A 17,262-nucleotide genomic window follows, 5' to 3' on the forward strand; every position below is an offset into this window, starting at 1 on the left:
CCCATATAAACTGCAGGTTGCGCTAATGTGCATTTCTCTTCCTCCTTGCCTCACCTTGTTCACTTTCCCTTTCCCCCAACCCCCAGCCCTCACCCCACACAATGGGATTTTTGTTTGCCTCGGTAGCATGTGACAACACAGTCCCTGCTTTGCCTAGCTCTGTGCTCCAGGTCTCTCAGGTAACAGGTGGCAGCTTCCCCTGTTGGATTCTAGGTATAGAAAAGAATGACCTCATGGGGTGGAGCTCTGGGACTCCGCACAGGTAGCAGTCACAGCCAAGTAACTCTGGAGTGAAGCTGTTTAGTTAGAAGGGGACAGTTAAACTGGTCACTGTAGTGGCTTTAACACTCATCCTGAGACACTTTAGCAACCAGCCATAAACTGCAACTTCTCAAGCCTATCTTTGCCTCCGATGGAGCCCACAGAAGCCACTGGGAAAGAAAACATGGGCACCAAGAAAAAGAATCTGACCTTCTTGAGGACCAGGCTATATATGCTGGAGAGAAGGAAGACTGACACTGTGGTTGAAAGCAGTGTTTCTGGGGACCACTCTGGCACCTTGAGGAGGAGCCAGTCTGACAGGACCGAATACAACCAGAAATTACAAGGTAACCACAAAGAAATCAATTGTCCCAGGCTGCTGCACGTCCAGCTCTGTTTCTGTGACTCTTCCTTTTACACAGAAAAAACACTTAGGACAGAGGAGAAAATAGAATTCTACCTCTCTTTCACATAAAATAAGAAAATGTAAGGAAAAGTGATTCATAAATTCTATTATTATATGGTTACATAAAGAGCCACTTTGGAATTATTCTTAATATTTCTGGTTTACTTCTGGAAAGGGTGTTTTTTTTTCTGCTAGCTTTCCCTTTCCTTCTCCCTTCCCCACCCAATTTAAACGGGAAGCACTGGGAAGCAAATCATTTAGAAACCTACAAAAGATAGTTTATATCAATACAAAGGTGTGAGATGTCACACCATGAGATCTATCTAGGTAATTGTACTGTACCGTGTTTGTGTTCTCTTAAATAGGTGTATGAAACCACCAATCATGGCTGTGAAAAATAAGGAATGTTATACAGTCAGTGGGATGGTATAACAGGGTTTGTTGAAAATCACTAGATGAGCATTCCTTTAGAGTGAATCAAATAGCGTCTAAATATGGTAAGAGAATTTTAGCATGCTTAGGTTGAATGACTTTTGAGGAAATAATTTCAGTTTATTTTGTGATGGTCATAAGATAATTGGTGCAGTTATTATAACACGTCCTTCATTTCAAGCCTTGAGTTTCTATCCCTTCCCTCCCCCCACCCGTTTCTTTTTTTTCTCCTGAAGGTCATTGTTTTAGTAAAACCTCATTTTGAAGTTGATAACATGAAGTGTTGTAAGCATCTGTGGCAGTGCCTGTTATGTGATCCCCCAAAACCTGTCTCTCCAGCTTTTAGGACAATGGGTGTTTGAACTCTCATAAATCAACTGCGAGCTGTCATTCTGGACTTAAAAACTATGAAGAAGTTAGAAAGACCAAGGGACATGCTTGCGCTTAGCAGATCCCTTTCCTCAAAAATGTGTTTGGACTTAGTTAAGCAAATGAATTAAATTTAATTAATTAATTAAAATGAAAGCTTTAAAAATTATTGCTATGAGTTAGTGTTTTTTAAAAGATTCCTGGTATCTTAGCATTAGTTAAAGGGCAGAGTCAAGTTTCATTCTTAATGAATTAAAAAAAAAAAAGGGGAGGGGTGTTACTTGATCTTTGAAATTAATTTTTCTCAAGGTAATGGGTATGTTGGAAATAATGCAGATCTTAAATCCACACACACTTTTTTTCCAATCCTGGCTCTTCAGCTTACAGCTTGTAAGACTTTGAGAAATTACTTAAAATTTCTTGAATGTCTCTGTGAAAGTGGGCTAATGATACTTACTTCACAGTGTTGTTGGGAGAAAAAAAGATTAGATAATTACATGAAACATTTTGGCTGACATATGGCATGTACTCAATAAATAGTTTTTGTTTTTGTTTTTGTTTTTTTTTTATTTTAGATAGGCTGGGTACCATAATGATAGAATGGGACATGCCTTCTATAAATCCAAATTTATAAGCCTTACTAATCTTTTTCAACTCTTTTCTGTTCTTTGATGAGGAGACCTCACAGAAATTCAGAAAAAAGCCACTGCTTTTTCCCTTAAATAAGATGTTTCTTCTGTCTCAGTTTCACTAATACTATATCATTTAGGTTCAGATTTTCCATTAGTAAAATAAAAATTGAAAATAATTTTTGCTAATTAAGATTTGAAATGTAATTTTAAAAATAGAATTTGAAAGTAATTATTGCAACTCACTTCCTAAACTTACCAATAAATCTATAGACACAAAACACAGGAGATGTTTTGGTTACTTTGCAGAAGACCTCAGGCTTCTTAAGAGCTCTGTTTGATTTGTGGCTTTTCTGAGCTCTGTTGGAGTCTGCCTTTGAAGGTGGAAGGAAAGACCCAGAAGTTATCCCTGTCCTAGAACTGTCTGTGCTTGAAAAAAATCACCAGGAAGTGTAGAGGAGCATATCGGAGCCATAAAGATAGGTCAATCTCCCGATAAGTAACGTTTTTTAGACTTTTGTAACTCAATGAAATCCAAGTCCGACATCTAATGCCTTATTGAGCTTTTAGCGTGATTCTGCTGCTAGTGCTTTGGCAACAATAGAAGGCATTTTCTCATTAATGTTCAGAGCAAAAAGTTCTGTGGGTTTGCTCTGTGGCATGGATGACGTCTATTATCATGCGATGAGTTCTAAATCACCTTAAGAAGCTCTTTGTTATTGACATGCCAAAAGCTTTTTCTGGGCTTTCTTTGGAAGGGTAACCCCCAGGGAGCTACCAGGCTCATTAGACCTGGGCTGGTTAGAGCTCTCGGATACAGCACCCTCAGCTCCTGTGAGGTCACCGTGTGCGAAATTTCCAGTACTGGAATTTCTGGCACCTCCAAGGTCCTTAAATTATTTAGTGGGTTGTCCTTCAGTACTGTGTTGCTATTTAAGTAAAACAATTTACGTTTCTCACTCCCATGGGAGTAAGTTCTCTGGGTTCTGAGAAAGTTAAGATCTCTTTGGTGTCTCTGGCCTTGCCTCCTAACTCACACTACATAGGCTACCTGTTAATTCAGTGTCTGACATAACTTTAATAGTGTGAATCCTAAACTGTACTTTTAAAAAATGGTGCATTGGTTGAGATATATTGGTTTAGACCATTAGAAGATGGCTCTAATGAGGGTATCCTAAAACCTTTGTAGAAGACTGCTATCACATCAGAATAGTCATTCCTACTAAGTCTCAAGTTGTGCAATTGTAGTTCAATGCTAACCTAATGTCAAATGGCTCCTTCCTTCCTTCAGTAGGTAAATTCAGTTAATTGAATATTTATTGGACATGTTATAGCTATGGCTTGGATTTACAGTGCTGAACAAAAACAGGGTATGTGCTATGAATCACAACTATAAAGTCATTAAGAAAAAGGTCTGCCTGATCAAACAATAAATACCCTTTACTCCAAAGAGGCTTAACATCTGGTTGGGAAAGATAAGACAAGTAAACAGAAATGCAATAAAGTGGCTACATAGAAGCGGAGGTAGCAGCAGTGCATCCAAAAAGGAAGAAATGAGCTAGTCAAGGTTGGGTGGGGGAGTTTGTTAGAAAACAAAGTCTTTAGGAGACAGTAAGGTGGGACGAGGAAGAGAAGGGTATCAGGCAGGCCTTCAGCAACGTTACTGCATTTGTATGTGTCTTCATATGTGAGGATTAACAAAGATGATCCTTCAGTTAAAAGAAAGAACCATATCAGAGAACAAAATGTGCAGAATTGCCTAAATGATAAGTAATTCTTAGTGGATGTCTATGTCACTCCCGACAATCTTTTAGAGAACATCACAACTGTATCTCAGTTCACTCCTCTTTTTTGCATTCATAATGACTGAAGCATTTAAGTAACTCATTCCCATTTTACTGGGAGCCACAGAGAGTGATCTAAGAAGGGAAAATGTAGTGGCTGATTTAGAAAAGTCCTTGTCTTTGGGAAAGGATTTTGTATCTAATTATATGTGTGAACTCTACATTTGAAATATGCCTTATTTCAATGGTTACATACAAGTGTGTCTGCATATATGCAAATATCTATCAATTTATCTGTATATCTACCATTCATAGATATAGATGTATGTGTGGGTGTGTTCTTGAGACATATTTCACAAGGATTAAAATTTTTTTTTAAAAGTTAAATTCAGTGATCTTCTGAAAAGCCTATATGACTAATATTAATAACATTATAAGTTTCCTTTCAGTGTGGGTTAGCTACTTTTATCCTCCATGGACACACTTGCTTCTGGTTAAATTTTTGTACAATGCATATTATTGCTTAAGCATCCAATTGAAAGAGTGAAAGTGGGTGAGGAAAATGCTTTTCCATTGCTGCTAACATGATGCAGAATTTACATCTCTTACTATGGAGATAAGAATGAATAACTCTACTGCATGAATTTTATACAGAATAAAATACTTTGCAGTATGGGGGCAAGTGACTCAAATAATAAACCAGAGTTGGTAGATTACAGAAGCATTAAATTTGCAATGATTTCTAAGAGTACAGACCCATCTGTAAGTGAATAGGATTTTCAATGCTGGAAGATTTGGTCATTTTAGTTCAAGGCCTAAACAAAGGGTGGACTAGAACAAATTGTCCGGCTCTCTGTGCCTGTTTCTCTCCTAGTGCCATAAGCCTGTTCTTTGAGTATTGATGGACTCTTTCCCCTCCCTTTACCTGTCTCCATACACCTTTTAGTGAAATGAGAAGTACCTGGATTTGTAATGTGGACACAAATACAAACAAGGTGTGTTTCATAGTTTGAAGGGTAAACATTTATAAAAGTCAAGGCACTTTATAAACTAATTGAATTCTGTCTCATTGCAAAACCAAAATAAAGTGCAATATTCTACCTTTCTTCATTTTCAGCAAAGGTATCTTGCATATTTAAAAGGGGCTGTTTGAGTCAAATGAAGCATGAATCACAGAAATTAAGAAATTTGAGCTATTCTACTATCACATGTGGTAGACAAATTGATTCCTCCTATGTTTGACTGATGTAATTTTAGATATAACTTTCTTAAGGTAGCAAATATAACTACTTGTTCTGGAACTTGTTACATTCAGTACTATGAGCTTTTTTTTGGTCCACAAAAAATATGAGTTTATCAAAAATATAAAATGAGAAATCAAGAGGGAAGGAGGGTGGGTGTGAAGGAAGGGAGTGCGAGAGGGGGAGAGAAAGGAACTCACTTGTACCATGAATAAATAGAAATCTGCCTAAGAATAATGATATAGTTGGGGGAAAAAAATGGATGAGAAGAAAGCACACAAGCTACATTCATCTCTGTTTCATTGTTATAGGAATAAAAAACACACCCTCTTCTTGTAGCATTAATTTTTCTTGATGCCATAATCATGTCAACCTCAGTTTATTTGTAGCTACTGATTTCCTGGTGTAGTTGGAATGCTGTAATTGCAAGAACTGCTAAACTTGCAGGCATTATCAGCCTCAGAACCAGGCAAGAGGGAGCTTGGCCTGGGTGTTGAGCTTTGGGAGGCCCCTCTGTGGCCCCTCCTCACTGGCTGAGTGAGGAGTCCTTGAGGCCAAGGTTACTCCCCCTTTGGAACCCATAACTTTCTTCTGAATTTTCAGGGTTTCTGGGACCATGAAATTTTCTGTTCTATGGGGGCCAACACTGGCTCTCCTATGGCCTGCTTAGACCTCTTGCTATCCCATTCTCCCAGGGGTAGACTGAGGCAGCTGGGTGTGCACCTCCTCAAGCCTGGTAGAAATTGATTATGGGGTGTGCCTGGAGTTTGACCCTGTTGGGGCATTCACACCAACCCTAACCAGGCCCCCTGTTGATGGGAGAGGGTTGGTAGAGGGGAAAAGCAAGGAGTCAAGCTGCAGGCCTGGGTAGAGACCAGTATGATACACAAGCTTCTGCTAAATTTTGCCCTGAAGCTCTAAAGATTTGAGAAATCTAAATTAGAATCTGGTCTCCCAGATGATTATGAAGGTATATGTGTGTACCAGTTTGTATATATTATGTCCCCCAGAAAAAGCCATGTTCTTTGATGCAATCTAGTGGGGGCAGACATATTAGTGGGGATTAAGTTGGAACAGTTGGATTAGGTTGTTTCTGTGGAATGCACCCCACCCAACTGTGGGTGATAACTCTGATTAGATAGTTTCTATGGAGGTGTGCCCCACCCATTCAGTGTGGGCCTTGATTGGTTTGCTGGAGCACTATGTAGACTCAAACAGAAGGAGTGAGCTTGCCACAGCCAAGAGGGACACTTTGAAAATGCACAGAAGCTGAGAGAGAAGCTACAGATGTGAGACAGTTTGAAGATGGCTGTTGAAAGCAGACTTTGCTCTGGAGAAGCTAAGAGAGGACAAACACACTAAGAGCAACCGAGAGTGATATTTTTGAGGAACTGCAGCCTAGAGAGGAAAGTCCTGGGAGAAAGCCATTTTGAAACCAGAACTTTGGAGCAGACGCCAGCCACGTGCCTTCCCAGCTAACAGAGGTTTTCCGGACACCATTGGCCATCCTCCAGTGAAGGTACCCGATTGCTGATGTGTTACCTTGGATACTTTATGGCCTTCAGACTGTAACTATGTAACCAAATAGACCCCCTTTTGTAAAAGTTAATCCGTCTCTCGTGTTTTGCATTCGGCAGCATTAGCAAACTAGAACAGTGTATTTATCAAGATAGAAGGATAGAACATATTTTATTTAACTGTTTGCTAAAGTGATTTGTAAATTTTAAATACGTAGACATGGTATGCGAGCCTCCATTGCTACACTTCCTCTAGGCCCCCAAAATGTGCTGGAACTATTTATGAGTCATTTTCAGCTATAATATATGGACATAGCCCTTCCATACTAGTGTGGAAAGTAGGAGGGAAGGGAAAGGGAGAGGAGGAGAGAAAGGGGAGCAGAAGGAAAGACTATTATCTGCCAAGAACTCTGCTAGCCAGGGATTTTCACAGACATTGTTATTCGATCCCCAACACCTTTTTAGTTATGTATCTCTTGTTTTATAATTGAAAAAATAGGCACTAAAGTTTGGATTTGACTCAGATGTTTTAAATATTTGCAAAATAGAATGCATCTAGTTCATTTAATTAGCAGATATTACGTATCTATGGTTTATTAGTAATAAAGAGTCAAAGCAGTTTGTGCATTCATTTTGTAATGTGATGACATTCCTCTGATACTATGATAAAGCTTGACCTGCCCAGTTTTTCACTTTGGAATACATAGTATTATTATTATTATTATTATTATTATTATTATTATTATTATTATTTTGAATTCTTGCAACATTCCCCTGCCAGAGTGTTGCTGTTTAATAAATACTTGTCTTGGTTAATTGTCAGGAACAAAATTACAAAGTAACATCCCGTTAAGCAGACCTGCCCTATAGCAATAGTTTAAGAATCTCCATTCCCTCTTTAGTGAATGTATCGACACTTTTCTTTCTTTAATTTTATTCCTGTTGTCATTGATTTGCATCTCAATAAAACTTAATGTAAATCTGCAAAACTGAAAGCCCTATTCTATTCTATAGCAATGGGTATAAATAAATTCATATGTTTGCAACTGAAAAGAATGGAGTTATATATTGGAAACAAGTAGCTTTTTATCTGAGTAGGTGATATTTCAATTGAATTCTATGAAGTTACCCTAGATTGTGAGTCTTAACTTAAATGCAGCAGTAAAATGGAGTGTTATGATTGAAAGCCTTTGTCCAAGCTTGTTCTGAACAATTTCTTTCTTTCTTGATTAATGAATCAGAGAATAAATGAATAATCTAGGATATCTGCACCAAGGCCCTTGGTAGAGAATGTAATCTTGACTGCTTGACATCCAGCTCTTATTTAAAGAAGAAAACTTAAAGGTCATGCCATCCAACTACTGCTTTAAGTATTCTGAATCAATGGAGCCCCTCACTGAAATTGTCTTTCCTGAATGCTTCTTAATGTTAGGTCTCCAATGTCAATACAAAAAGCTGTCACAGATTTCTGCTTCTGTATTTATTATGAAATGGTTGATGAAGACATTGTTTGTTACCTCTTGCAGTACCATCCAGATTTTATTCAAGGACAAACTTTGTCTCCTGTTAAGAAAAAGAACATGTCCCCCTCCCAGATAAAAACAAGCAATTTACTGTATTTAGTTGCCAAAAGCTTAGAGTCACACTTGTGCTTGCTTCCTGGCCTTTATATTCACTCAAAGAGTCTGCCTCCGAATCGCTGCAGGTATGGATCCTCATCACTGGGTCTCTGTTTACCTTCTTAGAGATACATTTCTTGACTATCCTACCTAAAATGATCTTCATTAACACCTATTGCTCTCAGAAATTTTTATGTGTTCTCTTCTATTTTTGGCTCTCACTTTCCATTTGAATATAATCTCCTGTAAGGTAGAGATTTAGTCTTATTTTAGCACTTAAACAGAGCCTGGCATTTGGTAGATGCTCAGTCCATGAATGCTTCTTGAGTGATTAAAAAATATTCAATGGCTAAATACAGCTATATTGGTCCCTGTGTTTAGTATATTGTCTATTATAATTCCATCATCCCCATTTTACCACTATTGAATAGTAGACAATCTTTGGGATAACTGCTCTAAATTCTTTTTCTGTAAAGAGAGAAGATACAAAGAAATAAAATTATTTAGAAATTTATTAGAAATAATATCTTGACCAAACAAAATAGGATCTCGATTTTAATGAATTTATTCAATAAGCATTGGCTAAGCATTCATATGTGCTAGGAATTGACTAGGTCCTGAGAATATAAAAATAAATCAGAAGCAAACACAGTCTATTGAGTGAGATAGTCAGTGAACAGATAATTATAGCAATGTGATAAATGCCTGAGCCATGGTTGCAGGCTGGGTTTCTGGGTTACAGATTCTACAGTGGAGATTAGGGTGCAGGAGATTTACTAGGGAATGCTCTTGTGATCACTTCCTGAATTAGAGAAGTGAAGAGAGCAGGACTGGGCAGAGGGAGAGGCTGAGCTGTGACACAGTCTCAATTGAAGGAAGCCTTAGCCAGTGTTCGGTTGGTTAATGCTGCTGTTTTGCAAAATACCAGAAATGCATTGGCTCTTATAAAGGGGGTTTATTTGGTTACCAAGTTACAGTCTTAAGGCCATAAAGTGTCCAAGATAAGGCATCAACAATCAGGTACCTTCACTGGGGGATGGCCAATGGCGTCCAGAAAAACCTCTGTTAGCTGGGAAGGCACGTGGCTGGTGTCTGCTTGCTCCCAGGTTGCGTTTCAAAATGGCATTCTTCAAAATGTCTGCATCAGCTTCCAATGGCTGTCTTCAAAGTGGCTGTCTCAGCTGAGTTTCTTCTGTCTGAGCTCTTATAGTGCTCAGGTAAACTAATGAAGTCCCAGGCTGAATGGGTGGGGCTGTACTCCCATGGAAACAATCAAGAGGTCACACCCTAATCAAAGGTGTCACTCACAGTTGGGTGGATCACATCTCCATGGAAACATCCAATCAATCTGCCCTACAAGATTGTATCAAAGAACATGGCTTTTTCTGGGGGACATAACATATCCAAACTGGCACAGCCAGCTCTGAGGGGAGTTCTAAAAAGAAGATGATGCTTTAGGGTTGTCCTAAGTGGCATGAGTGATCACCCTTCAAGTTGTTGGATGGGGCCAAACTGGGAGGTGGCATGACCTCATCTGAGGTATGCTCTCATCTCAGACAATTCCTGAAGAGGGCTGATAGCTGACCACCAAAGGGTAAGCTGGTGAATCACAGCACCTACCACAAATATAAATGGTTTTTCTTATAGCAGAGGTACAAATTAAACAATATAGGAACTGTGATGAGAAAGGGCTTAATTGTGTCTCTAAAATGTCAAGGAAAGTGACATCAAGATCTGAATCTATAATCCCAGTTAGGAATTTTTTTTTTAGCAGAGTGCATTCCAGGCAGAGATATTAAGCCTGTGCTTATACAAGGAACAAGGTAATAAAATTAACTTTCACAAGTGGAAGAGATAGCAGTAACATCAGCTGAGCATCTGTACTGAATTGTCACATTTTGTGCTCACAATAACTTTGTAAGGAAATTATTGTAACTATTTTTACAGAAGCTAAAACTTCTATAAAAGGTTAAAAGAAGAAGGTTAAAAGAAGTATAGAGGTTACACAGTAAGTGGCACTAGAGGTCACACAGTAAGTGGTAGAGTAAGAATTTTATCCTCAACTACTTGGCTCAACATTCATGGTTTTTAACCACCATGTAGTCTCCATTGTTTAACCTTAGTTTTTAGTAGTAGTATCAGTTTTGTTATTTGTTTTCCTTGTCCTAAAACTACAGGGCACCCAGCTGGATCAGGAGGTTTGATGAAAGCAACTGACTTAGAATGTCAAACTATATTGCTCCCCTACTAAACAGGCCTCTGTATTTTCCCATTTTCTATAGCAGTGATATCCAAATGGAGTGCCTAAATTGTAGGGGGTTTCCAAGGCAATCCGTTTTAAAAAGAAAAATCAGGGAGTTTATTTTTATAGTGTTATCCTTTGAAAACCTTTGAAAATATTTATTTTTGTGTATGCTTTCTAATGTAAATGATACATTAATACTATTCATATATTGATGGTGCATGCTCAAAACATGTTAACTGACACACAGTCAAAAAAGGTTTGGAGGTTCCTGGTTTACAACATAAAGTCAAGGAACCTTAAAATGGTGTACAAGACCTCTCACAATATGACTTCTCTGTCTTTCCATTCTCATCTCTGGCCTTAAGGATGGTTTTATTTTGCACTCACATGCCTTGATACATGCCGTTTCATCTGTCTGAAGTGCTCTCCATCATCCTGGCTGCTTTATATGCTCCTAGTCATCTTTTCAAGTCTTTTCTTTTTGCCCATTGCTCCTGAAGTGTAATTGCGTATCTCACCCCTCTGTATATTTCTTGTATGCATTGTTTACATTTCATTGTCTCTTGCACTTGGTTGAACTTCTTGAGGACAAAAACCTTTGTATCTTCAGCACCTAGGAAAATGTCTGGCATGTGCTCAATAATTATGTTTGTTGAATTATTGAGTGAGTGAGTAAATGAATTAGGGAATAAACAATAAATGGGTGGTGTGGAAATTGTGCAATAAAATTCCTGAATGGATAAAGGAGGTCATTCCCTGTGGCCATCCCCATCTCAGCCACCTCTTGGTCACTTTTTTACCCTGGCTTCAGGGTCACAGCTCCTGGGTATGTATCTAACTCAGCTTAGGGAATTATCTATCAATTTTTATCATCTCTGCTATATCTCTTCTCTATTTTGTGTTTTACTGGATCACCCATTAAAATTCTGCCATCCTTACCAGGGCCATGCAAAAATCACATCTAATATACCACAGACTCATAGGTCATTCTTCTGAATGTAGTCTCACAGTTTTAAAACCAGATATTGATAAAGAAATTAAATTATTTTTGTGCAGATTCCAAATAGATTGATTTTCTCCTTTTCTTTTTTTAATCATATCTATATGTCTAAAAATATAAATACATATTTGAAAATAAGTACTCTCCTACGGTTTGAATTGCTTGTTAATAACACACCAGAGTCTTAGGATTTTCATTATATTAAAGTGGTGCTACTGTTCTTAAAATATTCAAAACACAACTGAATACTTCAAAAATACTGCATTACAGTCTCACAGTGTGCTTTTGCTTCTTTATTCTGAGCATTTCTAGAGAAGTGACATATTAAATTAAGATATGAAATTAGATTCCTTTTAATGAAGGAATCCTTGGAAAACAAAGTCAATACTTCTCTGAGAAAATTGAAGCTTAATTACATTGCAGTTGCAAGTAAACATTTTCTTATGTATTTGATTTTTCATATGTATAGTATAATCAACATATAGCTGTAGTTAAATTTTTCTTTTAATGAATCATTAATCAAATAAAATTTTGCATTAAGATATACCTATCAGAAAACCATCTGTCTTGTATCTTTTCTGTTATATGTTCTCATAAATATGTACAAATTACCCAGGAAAATATTCACAATTTGATCTTATTTTTTAAATATCCTTCTGCATATATATGCTATATATTTATGTTCATGTTCAAACCCTGATGACCTTTCCTATCCTCAGATTACATCTTATGTAGTAAGAGCATGCTCATAACTCACTTGTGTACACTTTGTGCATATATACTAAATACATATGCATATTATATGCACATATATAGCTACATGGGACCCTGTTTTGTGTATGGTGTTTGGAACCTGGGGTCTGTAATAATTGATTAAGTTGAATTAAAAGACTCTATTTCCTTTGGTTGAGAAGAAAGCCAATCTGGTTTCTCATTTGTCTGAACTTTATTAAAAAAAAGAGAGAATGGTGTACCTCTGCATCTAAACCAGCATAAAGGCATTTGGCAATAAAAAGAAGAAAAAGAAGCAATGATGTTCAGATTGTTTGCTCACAAATTACCTAAACTTTATCTTTACCCTAAATTCATGAATGATTAATAAACTGATGTATCTTTAAAAATTGTATAATAACAGTGAGGTATCGGCCTCACTCCCATACCAAAACTTCAGTTTTCTGCTCCAAAATTGCCTTATTAGGAAGGCCATCCCTAACCTCTCTCTATAAAATAGAAATTCCCACCACCACCACACTTCCTTTCTCCCTAACTCTGATTTATATTCCTTTGTAGTGCTTTATCGCTATCTGGTATGCATACCAGATATATACACGATCTGGTATATATCAGATCTGGTATAGAATGCCAGATATATGTTTCTTTTTATCTGTTTCTTTTTTAATTCATTTATTGTTTATCTCCTATCACTAAAATATAATTTTCATGAGAGCTGAGGTTTTTCTCTGTGTCTTCATTGCTGTATTGTCAGCATCTAGAAGAGGTTCTCACTTGGCTGCTACAGGCATTTTGTTGTGGGAAGCTGCCCGTGCACTGGAGGACATTTAGCAGCATCCCTGGCCTCTACCCACTAGATGCTGGTAGCACTCCCACCATCCAGCTGTGACAATCCAGAATAACTCCAGACATTGCCAAATATTCCTGGGGTGGGGGCGAGGGGGGCAAAATCTCCCAGTTGAGAACCACTGATCTAGAACAGTGGCTGGCACAATGAGCACTCAGTAAATATTTGTTGAATGAATAGATAAATAATATCAGTATTTTTCATCCAGCCAAAATTTTGTATTCACAACAACAGAATAATTACAACAGAAAAATTGAATATAGCAAGGACTTTACCAAGCAAAGTTCCCTTCCTATTCAGAGCTTAGGATCTGTCCTCTTTCACTCTTCCTTTTCTGCTAAAGACTTTATATAAAGACATTTCCAGAAAGTACCCATTTATTTAGCTCCTAATGGTTCTGACTGAGCGATGCTGATTGCTATAGGAGCCTGTAAATTTGAACAAATGCCATCTAAGTACTTCTCAAGCCAGGTAAGCTCTGTCAAATTCCTTTTCTGAATTCCACCTTTCTATTTCTGCAGCAATTAGCAGTCACAGGAAATAAATTGCATGCCCTTCAAATGAGGATAAAATATTTCCCTGCCCTAATGTTCGAGCTTTCAAATTCAGAGTAGCAGATGGTCCAGTCCTCCATATTTTCACTTAATACCTCACTGGCTTCTCTCCAAAACCTGTCTGACATGCAATTATTTCCAACCTACTTTACAGAAGGCCTGTCCTATTCATCTTTCTGTGGGTCAGATTCCACTGAAGCTGCTAAAAGATTTTACTGTGTGAAACTTAATGTCAGTAAGGTTGAATGCAATGCTAAGCCAAGGTTTTTGGGGTTTATGGGGGCAGATATGAAATATGGCATAGAAAGGGACTAAAGAACATTTATAATCATATCTGAGGTTTGGTGATGATCTATCTGGAATAAAACCTTAGATCAAATTACAATTAAAATGGTCCTGCTTTGGGTGGGCATTTGAACGATATGATAGAAAGAGGACTGGCCTGTTGGGGGTAGGAGGAGGTTGTGTCGGAAGATCTGGACTCTTAGTTAAGGCCAAAGACTAACCCCCTCTGGAAATTAGTTTCCTTTTCTAATCAGATAAAACTGGATAGAGCCTATCACCTAATCTCCTTTACCTGCTCTTTTTCCATTGTTCCCTATTTCTATTAATGGCAGCTCTACCCAGTTAACTATGTCACAAATGTGGAAGTCAGCTTTGACTTCCTTCTCTTTTACCTCCTACAGTGATCACTCACCAATTCATGCTGATTTTATCTCCTCAGTTTCTCTTGATCTCTCTAGTTCTCTCTATTCTCTTGGCAACCAGAATGTCCTTAACTGCCTCCATCTCTCCCTGGTGACTGGAGACTGTCCAGGTGAATGGCCACTTCACTAGTCTCCTTGCCTTCAAACTTGCTTTCCCACCCTCTGCCAAGTCCATTCCAGTTCTAAACTGAAGTCAAGGTGAACTTGCTAAGAGAATCTGATCATGTCACTCCCTTGTTTAAAAATTCCTCAGTGATTTCCCATTGTTCTTAAAAATTCTGATTCCTTAACTAGGCCTTGAAATCTGTCTCCTGATAATTTCTCTAGACTTACCCCATCCTCTAACATTTGTATTCCAGTCAAATGAAAATTTTTTTCAAATCTTTTTTTGCTGCCAAGTCTTTGAACAAGCTATCCCGTCTGCAGGACACTTCCTCTTCTCTCTTCACCTAGTGCTACTATCTTTCAGATTTCAATTATGTGTCATTTCTCCAGTCGGCCTGACCTGTACGTTGTGCTATGCTTAGAACGAGTCAGTGCACATCAGGTTTTAAATATCAACTGACAACTTACATTGCAAAGCACTTTGTTTGTGGAAACTTCTGGAATATTTTTCTACTCAATCTTTTACAGTTGTCTCATTCAGCTTCTAATAAAGCAGCAGTAGTCTGGCAACTTGCCTTTATCAAATCTTTTTAAAGCATTTAAATAGTTTTCACTGAAACATACACACTCCTTTCACTCTCATATTTCATCAAGTTATATATATTTAATTAAATGTAATTACAATAGGAAGAACAACTGGTATAATCAGGTTTGCTGTTGACCAAAACTCGTTCTTGGAAAACTTAGAACTTGGTCATTAAGTATAAAAGTGCATAGGCATTAATTGATGTGTTTTAGGGAAGGAATGGAAAATAATTCAATTATCCTGTGACTTGAATCACCTGAATTTAACTCTAGAGTATACATTTCCTGAGGGTAAAGACTATTCTTTTATTCACAACCCAACAAAAGCACAGTGCTAGCTCAAAGTAAGAACCCAAATCCACCATTTAAAAAATTGATCTTAAATTAGAAATAAGATCTCTTTAAAAACTATAGATTTTGTAAAACTGTGAACTTACCTTCAAAGTCTTATATTCTTTGTTTCTTATTCAATTTTGAACATATTTGTGGTTCTGTTGTGATGAAATTATGAACTATTTAAAGACAGCTTCTCGCAACATATTATTCCTGTGCTTTCCACAGTCAAGTAACTCTGAAAGTTGCTCAGTAAGTAAATGTTTTAAATGGTGTATATGTACCTGCCTGGTCTGGTGTTGGAGGTGGGGGGCATTAAAGAAAACCTTAAGCCTTGTTGTATAAAAATAGTAGCTTTAACTCTTTTCTATTAAGACAAAAATGCAATTCCAATGTAATTATGGAAATCAAAATCCCATGATTATTCACTGGTAGCTATTGATGAATGGTATCCGCTAGGGACTCTTAATTCACATAAATAAGGACCTAGAATTTGAACAATAATTAAAAGCCATGTCATAATAAGCCATAATCAGCCCCCCTGGACATTGATCAAGAAGATACGGAGCAAGCAGAGTGATATAATTAAGATTCCTTGACATATAAATAGCCCTGAGAAGAGCATTTTTAAGTGGGCATCTATCTCTCTGCACCATACTGGAACTGAAGCTGCTCCCACCATCACTAAGTTAGGACTGGTTGCCCTGAATGAATTATAAAGATTGTTGAACTATCCATGAATGTGAGGATGTGTTCTTGTAAATATTAAGAAATATTTATGTTTAATAAATACTTAATATTAGAAAAGAAAAAGCTATGTGCTTTAGCAGGACATATAACCTATTTTAGTCATCTTCTTACTCTTTAAACTTTCTTGAGGAGCAGTACAACAGTGAGTTTCTTAGAAATTTATTGCATTGGTGATTTAGCTTCAGTGTAAATGGGAGAGACTCAGATTTTTAAAATCCAAGGGTTTATATTATGCCTCACAACATGCAAGGGCTGTATGTATCTCTACCTCACCTGAATTCAGCCTGAATAACTACAATGCTTATTAGGCCTGGTATTGAACTGACTTTGTAGTAGTCCTTGTTTTTTTGCTTTTTCCTAGAGCAGGGTCCAGAGCCAAGGAAAATAATTTCCTGAAAGATGTTCAGTCTCTCCTCCCACCCTTGGAACATTTCCAAGGGGGGAAAAGGGGGAAAAGCAGGTGCAGCCATTTAGAACCAGATATAGAATAATGGCAAGTAAATCATTGTCATGAAAACAATAGCTGACATTTTTTGAGATGTTTCTGGGTGTCACACACTGAGTTAAGAAATTCACATGCTTTATCTCAGTTCTCACAACCAACCCATCAGTCAGTGGTAAGTGGTGATGAAGATGCAGATTTAGGAGCCAGGCTGGCTCAGGTTTGAATTCTGGTCTTATCACTTACTAGTTGTATGACCTTGGGCAAAACACCCATCCTCTTTGTGTTTCAGTTTCTTCATCTGTAAAGAGAAGGTAGTAAAAATTTCCACTGTTTTTGTGAGGATTAAAGAGCTAATAAAGACAACCATCATCTTTAGGACAAAAATGATCACTTATTAATCATTACTATTACTATTTTTATTATCCCCCTTCTACAGAAGAAGCAATTCAGTAAAGTCAAGTAACTTGACCAAGGTCATAGAGCTAGTAGGTGGCAGAAACAGAATTTGAACTGCATGTCTGTCCAGCACAATTCCATTACATATAACTCAGGGTACCATGAGACGACATCACCAGTCAGATGGTGACATGGAGAGAGCCAGGCTTCAGAGTCAAGCACATTGGGTTTGATCCCAACTCATCTGTATACTCCAAGTTACTGGATAAGTTTCATCTACACTCATTGTACTTCCATTTCCTCAT

General features: G+C 37.6%; 1 protein-coding gene across 1 annotated transcript in view; it reads left to right on the plus strand.

Moving 5' to 3' along the window:
* Positions 1–316: 316 nt before the first annotated feature.
* ARHGEF38 (Rho guanine nucleotide exchange factor 38) overlaps positions 317–17,262 on the plus strand; it is a 173,358-nt gene continuing 156,412 nt past the window's right edge. The window contains exon 1 of the mRNA XM_037829025.1: positions 317–608. Within this exon, the coding sequence (XP_037684953.1) occupies positions 413–608 (196 nt within the window). The 5' untranslated portion in view covers positions 317–412. The remainder of the gene's footprint in view (positions 609–17,262) is intronic.

The sequence above is a fragment of the Choloepus didactylus genome, chromosome 3 (assembly GCF_015220235.1).
Source record: "Choloepus didactylus isolate mChoDid1 chromosome 3, mChoDid1.pri, whole genome shotgun sequence".
Lineage (NCBI taxonomy): Eukaryota > Metazoa > Chordata > Mammalia > Pilosa > Megalonychidae > Choloepus > Choloepus didactylus.